Consider the following 8603-nt stretch of genomic DNA (forward strand, 5'->3'; position numbering starts at 1 on the left):
TGAGAAATTTAGTCCAAATCAAAGTTGGAACCAAACCGACACTAAATGAGACCCCACACTCTTTAGCATTTCAAATCACGCCAGCCCTGTTTGGTATATAACGGTTTAGTCTCCGATGTCTCGAAAAGTCGATCTCCGACAAATCATAACTAATTTTAAACTTGAATAAATCAAGATATAGGTTGAAGAGGAATATAAAATATAAGCCTTTTTTTGATTTTTTTTTTTTAAATGAATATATTGAGATCGTTTTCAAACTACATTTGGTCAAACGACAGCACAACATGCCTGGATAATTAGTGAGCTGATTTGGTAAGAACATCTCGGCACATTTTGGAGGCGTTTTTTCGGGTCACCGACCAATCCTCTCTTCTTTGGCTTCAAGTGCATCGACCTCCTCGTTTGACAAAATATCAACGATGGGCTCGAAAATATCCCACTCCTTTCTCTTCCTGACATTTGAAAAAAAAAAAAAAAAAAAAAAAAAAAAAAAAACTCACTCACTATCTGAACTCTTAGTATTATCACTATGCTACAAGGATTGAAGTGAGAAAACCACAAAGACACTTGAGGAATCAAAATAAGTTCAAAATCGTAGATGCGAAGAACATACCGAACCACACTAGACCTGTGGCCAAACAGCTTCACCAGGTCCACCGCAGCACCGCCGACTTTGCTGAAACAAAAAAACTTTGTATCATATACTCATATCCTTGATTCAATTTTTTTTTATTTATTTTATATATTTATACATATTTTATACCGAAGATAGAGCAGCTTCATATGAGAATTCCTTAAAGACTGTTTTTACTTATATCGTTTCATTAGGGTGCCTAGTGTCAAATAAAACGATTTCTATAGTACTTCTTTCTCTGCATTTTGCAGACACTGGTGTTACATTCTTTTGTAGTTATGGGTTGATCCTGCTATAGATTGTAACACCTTTTTTGCAAATAATCCCCAAACCAGAACACGAGTAACAGTTTGGTCCCTAAACTAATTTTCTGAGCAAATTAGTTTCAATGCCTTCCATTAAATTTTTTTTGGGTGCACCGTTTTTATTAAAAGCCCTGATTGATCAACAAGCAAACTAGACCCGTGCGGTAAAAAATGTGTGTTTTTGGGGTTTTCACCCTCTCAAAAAGGATACAAATACTTTCATCCTCAAACCAAAAAAATGTTCACTACTTGGAAACTCTTTTTTATTTTTTTTTTAAACACGGTTTTTTTTACTGATGATCTCCAGGGGGAGGAAAATAGTGAAGAAAAGTCCAACTGTTTAAATTTTTTTAAACATGAACGAACTTAAAATACACGAGTCTGATCCAGAATCTGTTGTTTTCATATCACATCATAGAATAAATCTAGAACAAACTACTAAACTCATTCCTCATACCTCTGACGAAGTAGAACAAACTAAACATGAACAAGGTAAAGAACATACACCGGTTAGTAGTGCACTTTCTGATTTACCAAGAGAAATAAAAAAAAAACCCAAAGATGTTAAGTCCTTATGATCAATTTTACAGGAGGAAATTCTTGACTTGAGAAATAGAGTGAGTCATCAATCTGCCAGCATAACCTAAGTCCGAACCAGAATCAAGTACTGAACAAGGTAAGATTCTATAGCTCTTAGAAAAGAAAAAAAAAAGTCATGTGCTAAATATCCTATTTCTGCCCATTTCACAAACGCCCGCCTATCGTTGTCCTTCGCAAACTTTACTACAAATGTATTCTCTATCACTGTTCCCACAAACTTTACCCCTCCTTTAAGAGAGACTAAACTATTGGCGATTGATTCTCGGCTGCCTTTTTCATTAACTCATGGTCACTTAAATAGAACAACAAGGATTATAATTTAATGGGCCGGGCCCAAACAGTCTCCAAAAGCTTGGTTTGACAGATTTACTCAGTACTCTCTTAACGAAGCACTCAATTAAAGGAAACGTGTCAGTCCTAATTGTGCATGTAGACGACATCCTCCTCAGAGGAGATGATGAAGAAGAGATGAGTATGATAAACAAAAAGCTCGCTGAAGAATTTGAAGTGAAAGATCTAGGTGAGATGCGATATTATATGAGAATAGAGATTGCGAGGAATATATGTCTCACAACGGAGGTACATCCTCGACCTTCTTCAAGGAAAGGACTCTGGTCAACAAACAACAATATCAACGTTTAGTGGGTAGATTAATCTATTTACCACACACTAGACCTGATATTGCATTTTCCGTGAGTATGGTGAGTCAATTCATGCACTGTCTATTCGAGAAACATCTCGAAGAGATTAACAAAATACTACGTTACTTGAAAAGCTGTCCCGGGAAAGGTCACTTATTCAGAAAAAGAGATGACAATAACAGTAGTAGCCTTTACCGGTGCTGACTGGGCATGATTTGATGTTGACATAAAATCTGCTTCAGGATATTGTACATACGTATGGGAAAACCTAGTCACTTGGAAAAGCGAAAAAGCAAGTGTAGTCGCAAGTAGTAGTACCGAAGCAGAGTTTTGATCAATGGCGAATGGTGTGTGTGAATTATTGAGGATAAAAAAAAAAAAAAAAAAAAAGGTTCTTGGGAGCCAAAACTGGAAATCTGATACGCCCTGTGATATTTATTGTATTGATTCGAATATGAACGATAGAATTACAATGAGATATCGAACATTCGAGAGGTTCGTGCTCTCCAAAATGTAAACTCCTTTCTAACAATAGGCTAGGATACTTTCTAAAATTTCTACATTAACCCCTAACTTGTCTACTAATTACTCTAATACCATAATAACCCAAGTCCTAACATTACCGGCCCCCTAAAAGACCCCCTTGTATTACCTATGAAGTTGTGCTGCGACAACAAAGTTGTGATAAACATTGCACACAATCTGGTCCAACAAGACCAGACTAAGAACATTGAAGTTGACAGACATTTCATAAAAGAGAATTTAAGAGGGTGGAATCATATGTTTGACGTATACTTGCTAACTTGAGGGTGTGCTAAATATTAAAAATATACTAATAGTGTAAATAAGAGTCAGTTAGGTATCTGTATATTTACGTATTTATTTAGTAAGATGATATCTATTAGTTAGCTTACTGTTAGTTAGTTCCTATATTAATGCACGGAGTCTAGATTATTCTGTTACTAGTAATTCTCTATTTATTCAGCCGATTCTGGCCTAATAATGGCTTTGTTTGACATAACTTAATAAACCTGCTTTTAACTTTTTCTACAAGCTAAATCATATTTAAAGTGTGTGGTAAAATTGCTTTTTTTAATACTTGAAAAGTGCTTTTGAATATTTTAGCTAAAAATCTAAAAACTACATTTTGAAGCGCTTTTGTATGTAGTTTTTGCCTTTTAAAAATCTAAAAACTATAATGCTTTAGCAACCAAAAATGCTTCTGAAAAGAGTATTACCGTCTGTTGCTTATATTAATTCTATTTTTTTTTCAATTTTACCGTAAAAAATAACTCTATTTTTTAATGAAGAAAAAAAGTAACTGCTCATATATGATTCTGATGATGTTAAAGCAGTTTTACATTTTCTCACTTTCTCTTACGTCATATACATTTAATTTCTCTTGCTGTTTAGCTAGTGTTTTATATAATTTGCAATTATGTTGGTGTATCTATCATGAAAAATTAAAAATATTTTTTAGCCTTATACGTATATGTATTATTCTTTTTCTTTTTTAAATTTATACGTATGAAAATGTATTTTTCTTAAAAGTATTTAAATATCTGAAAAATATTGTTACTATTTTTTGTCAGCAGCGACGCGCGGGTTATAGATTCTAGTGTGCGTGTGTAATGTATATCTATATATATATATATATATATATTAAAAAAAGTAATCATATGATATATGTTTAAGCTAAAAAATGATACCTGGCTGGGGTGTGTTCAAAAAACCCACGGCGGCCTTTCTTGCTTACTCTGCTTTCTCTTACAGAAGCCACACTTTGAGTTGCAATCTATCGAATAAAAGATGTTTTTTTAAGAGAAGCAAAAATTTATCAAAATAATTATAAAAGAATTAAATATTAATATGTTCAGGTGAAAGAAGTAAAAAACACTTCAACTGCAGAAGACCAAAAAACAAACAAAACTCAAGAAAACAAGAATGAAACTTTTGTCCAACATTTAGGGTGCTCCAATGGGGGATTAGTTGGGACCCTTAAACCTTCATTTTGAGAGTTTGAACAGTGGACCCTCAAATTTGAGGGTCCCCTGTTCACACCCTAAAAAATTGTTGTGTAATTATATTTTAGTCCTATATTTTGTATGAATTGTTCAAATGTATCCCATTTCTAAGATTTAATCAAATGTTTTATTTTTTGGTACATAGAGACAAATACATTACAATTAAATCCTTTTGATTTAATAATTTGATATATTTACTAGTGGATGGATAAAAAAAAACATAACACAATATATAACAATGTTACTAAACATTTAGGACTAATATGTAATATAAATATGAAGGTATTGCAATGTTCAATTTTATTAAATACTAAGGATTAATATGTAATATAAATAAATTTGTGAGGTTTGAGGATCCTCAAAATGAGGGTTCTATTGGAGTAGAGGGCATATAAACCCTCATTTTAAAGTTTGAGGATCTTCAAAATGAGAGTCCCCATTGGAGATGTCCTTGGAAACAAAGTGAAAGTACATGATGCTTAAGAGAGTTCAATGAAGTCTAACCTCGTACAGTTGTTCTCTAATTGTAAAAGCAATAGCTGGCTGAAGAAGAAAACAAAATTGTTTCATCATTCATAGGTTCAAACAAGACGAAGGAGATTAAAAGCATGTATTGGCTAGTTCATAAACACAGCACTACATTCGCAAGCGAGAGAGGTATGATGAAAATAAAGTTCAACTGTTTATCTCACAAGTACGAAGAGAAAGTTAGTTCCTAACAGATTTATGTATTTATTTATTGTTTATCTCATGTAAGTGCAGAGAAGCAAACACTCACAGCAACTTCCGGGTCCTCAATTTCTAAATCTTTGCAAAAGGTCTTGGCAAACTCTTCCGGATCACTCTCAAAGTTGTTCATGTCCTGTAAATATTTAATGTACCCCATAAATACGCTATAATATGTATGACGTTGGCGCATAGACACAATCATGCAATAAATTTTCTACCTTACCCACAAAAATTGATCCTTTACGAGAGTATGGTTGACACGAAGATCAAGCTGGAAAAACAAAAATAAATAAACACGGGAAAAAAGAAAAATAATCGAGCCATCGAAAACCTCTAAAAAAAATTAGATTTAAGAAAAGCAACGTACCTTAATAGTAACTATCTTTTCGCCAGCATACATATCTTGTCCTTCATACGACCGAAAGTCAGCTAACTGGGACTGATCATAGTCAAAACAGAAAATTAGAAAGAGAGAAACACCTTTGAGAAATGTCAAAAACAGAGAGGCTTGATTGATAGTAATCCACAAGGTGCTTGATGGAAGAGAATAAGCAATGGATGGTTACGAGAGATATCACAATTTCTTCCATGCCCCGCCAAAATAATATATTTTAATGGTGTCATTTTGATTGCGAGAGAATTTTTCTTAATAATAATAATCCAAAACCTCCAATCCCTATAGATGAATTATCGTTTTTGGAAACCCAAGTTCTACAAAGACGTTCCAGAAGTCGCCAAGTAAACTTGTATTTCACGATACATTGGGCTCTTTTATTATCGATTTAGTCCGGGATCGGCTTCGATTTGAATTCCCCCAAAAAGTTCCGAGTTTAACAACTAGCTATGTGTCTTCTAAACAATAATAGGCAGATATATTTTACGAGACCTAACCTCATGAAGTTTCTCCAGTGGTAGAGCAATTGGTTATTTCTATCACATTTTGCTTCATTGTAACACATTATTCCTTGGGTTGATTGAACAAGTTTCTGGGGCTATTTCTCTCAAAGAATTCACCTTGAACTTTGCTTTTAAGTAATGAAAAATATACTAGCTTTTTATTCTCCTTTCTCTATTAAACTATCAACACAATCATAATGACTCCTTCTTACCTTTATATCAGATAATTCAGGAAATAAATTTTGAGCAACCAGATAATTCTTCTTCTTCTTATATTTTTTATAACACCTATATCATAATTCTGTGCTATGAAATCACATGGAAAAATAAAAAAGGGCTTGCCTGAATGGAAGAAGCGATGTGGGTTATGAACACAGGTGGGAGCTTCAAGTCTTTCACAGTCCTTTTCGCAAACACAACAATTTCAGAATCAGGATCTACAAAAAAATATCATATATATATTTTTTTTTGTTAGAAATTCGTAACCGTTAGCAATAAAAAAACAAAAACAAAAAAATGCTTGAATAAAATCTTGTAAATTACCAGAAGGGTTCCAAGTGAAAGAGTCTTTGAACCTCTGTCCATCAACTTCAATGTCCAATCTAATTGGAACCAAATTCTCAGCTGTTGGGCTGTCAGGGGTTTTTCAATCAAACACAATTGCAACTACGATAAAATCCACACAGAAAAAATAAATAGACTTACATTCTGAACTTGACTGCTGAGATTTTCCAAGCAGTTGAAGCGTGTCCTTTCATTTGAAACAATTTTTAGCGATTAATTTTCTTGCTGAGAAATAAGCTTACTTTACGATTTCTGAAGAGACGAATCTCTACTGTTCTTTTGTCAGGCTATTGCTTATTGACTAAACTCTAAAGACGAAGTCCTCGGTTTGTCGTTTTTCACCACAGTTTTCACTTTTGGAAACGAAATGTCGTTGCAACAAAAAATAAGAACAAATATATGGATCGGGCTAAACCCATGATCGCGAGGGGCTCCGATATGAATTTTGAGAAAATTCTCATAAAAACTCCTCATTTTTCATAGAGCAATGCTATTTGTCCCTATTCACGATTAGTGACGATCCACTCACGTGTTGACACGTGGCAATTCGTTGCCACGTGTCAACACGTGAGTGGATCGTCGCTAATCGTGAATCGGGACAAAAATCAATTCCGTTTTTCATATTTTACTTTTGAACATTTCACTACTAATCATTTTTTTAAGGACAAAAATATCTTCATGTTTCATAAATTTAATAAAAAATTATTGATATTTGATAGTCAATTATTGAAATATGATCAACAATTATTAAAATCTAATCAACTGTTATTTAAATCTAGTTAAAAGATATTGAAATCTAATTAAAAGACTGATTAATAATTATTGAAATATGATCAACTATTGAAATATGATTAACTGTTATTGAAATCTGGCTAATAACTAATGAAATCAGATCAACTGTTATTGAAATCTGATCAACAACTATTGAAATCAAATTAAATGTTATTGAAATCAGATTAACTGTTATTAAAATCAGATTAACTGTTATTGAAATCTAGTTAATTGTTATTGAAAATTGTTATTTATGAAAAATTAGAAAGTTCAGGTTAATATTAAAAAAACTTACAAAAAAACGGTTATTTTCAACTATTTCCACATGAATTTTTCTAATTGCTTCAATGTGTATAGCTATTTTTGGGACCCAATAGTTAGGAAAATTGGACTTTAATATTTCTGTTTTTGTGACTTTTTTCTTGCTTCTCTGTAATTTAGTACTCCGTACAATAATAAATAGGAAACATTTATAAGGGAAATTATACTTTTAAAGTGAGATATAAAATAGGGGAATTTATATTTTATGTGTGAAACTATGTATAATCCAATCTGTAAAGGGGATTTGTCGAAAAGATCCTTCTCTTCAGTTGACCGAAGTGTTGTTTGCCGAAGTTAACCGCGGTCAACTGCATTCAACCGTGATCAATCAGTATTAACTTTGATCAACTGCAATTGACTATGATCAATTAAAGGTTTTATGTTTTAATTTTTTATTTTAAAATTAGGTGTCTAAAGGCATTTAAGTAAAATTGTACATTTATGATTTTTATTTTATTTTTGACACATATATATTGAATTAGACTCGCTATTACACATAAAATACACAATTTTCCTTCTAAAATAGTGGCTATTTTAAATCTTTTAAAAATTCGTGTAATTTCAAATTGTAAACACGTATATTTAAGATTATTTTACTTATAAATGAAAATGTAAGCAACAAACAAAGTAAAATGATGTTTTTTTAGTGTTTGGAACACCTTTCGCAGAACAAGGCTCCCCTCAGCGAAGCGCCATGCCTTCACTTTGGAATTGTAATGCCTCTTAATGATCCTATTTTGTGCGGCCATCCAGGAGAAGGCTCTTGTTCTTCGTTCTTCGATGACATCGAGTTCCATTCCGATGGCTTCATTGTTGTTTCCTTCGTTGAAAGTCTCTGTGCGGGGTGTGGGTACTTTGACTTCCACCGAGACTATGGCTTCCACTCTGTATGCCAAGGAGAATGGAGTTTTGTATCCGGCTGTGCGGGTGGTCGTTCGGTACGCCAAACTTATTACCACTATTTCTCACATATCTCATTTTTTCTACACTTATCTTCGTCTATTGTCTTCACCACCACAAAGAACCCATTTCTTACAATCTTACATTTTCACTCATTTATGCTCTATGACATCACAAATGTCTCATTATCAACCGTATCAAAGTGTCTAGGGGCTTG

The 8603-nt window shown here is 33.0% G+C and overlaps 1 protein-coding gene across 2 annotated transcripts; it reads right to left on the reverse strand.

Moving 5' to 3' along the window:
• Positions 1-42: 42 nt before the first annotated feature.
• Positions 43-6683, reverse strand: BSH (transcription regulatory protein SNF5, putative (BSH)). Of its 2 annotated transcripts, XR_016301767.1 has the most exons (11): positions 6536-6683; positions 6374-6462; positions 6173-6267; positions 5301-5372; positions 5157-5204; positions 4983-5066; positions 4709-4747; positions 3890-3975; positions 614-676; positions 289-452; positions 43-86 (listed from the first exon to the last, which is right to left on the reverse strand). XR_016301767.1 is itself a non-coding variant. In XM_089628952.1 (10 exons), exons 1-10 carry the CDS (start codon positions 6586-6588, stop codon positions 353-355), a joined length of 729 nt encoding a protein of 242 aa, XP_089485078.1. In that variant the 5' UTR covers positions 6589-6683; the 3' UTR covers positions 43-352. The 2 variants fall into 2 exon arrangements, 1 of the variants encoding a protein (XP_089485078.1); XM_089628952.1 differs by having other exon boundaries at positions 43-452.
• Between the last annotated feature and the right edge of the window lie 1920 nt (positions 6684-8603).

The sequence above is a fragment of the Urtica dioica genome, chromosome 10, assembly GCF_054948205.1.
Source record: "Urtica dioica subsp. dioica isolate 48M chromosome 10, U.dioica_male_clone48M_v1_H2, whole genome shotgun sequence".
Lineage (NCBI taxonomy): Eukaryota > Viridiplantae > Streptophyta > Magnoliopsida > Rosales > Urticaceae > Urtica > Urtica dioica.

Excerpts from the sequence above, each read along its gene's own strand:
- BSH (XM_089628952.1), bottom strand. The coding sequence starts at position 6,588 with ATGAAAGGACACGCTTCAACTGCTTGGAAAATCTCAGCAGTCAAGTTC. Across the intron at positions 6,463-6,535 it reads TCAGCAGTCAAGTTCAGAAT|CCCAACAGCTGAGAATTTGG; the intron begins GTAAGTCTATTT and ends AACCCCTGACAG. Across the intron at positions 3,976-4,708 it reads TTAGAGAACAACTGTACGAG|ATTGCAACTCAAAGTGTGGC; the intron begins GTTAGACTTCAT and ends TTTATTCGATAG.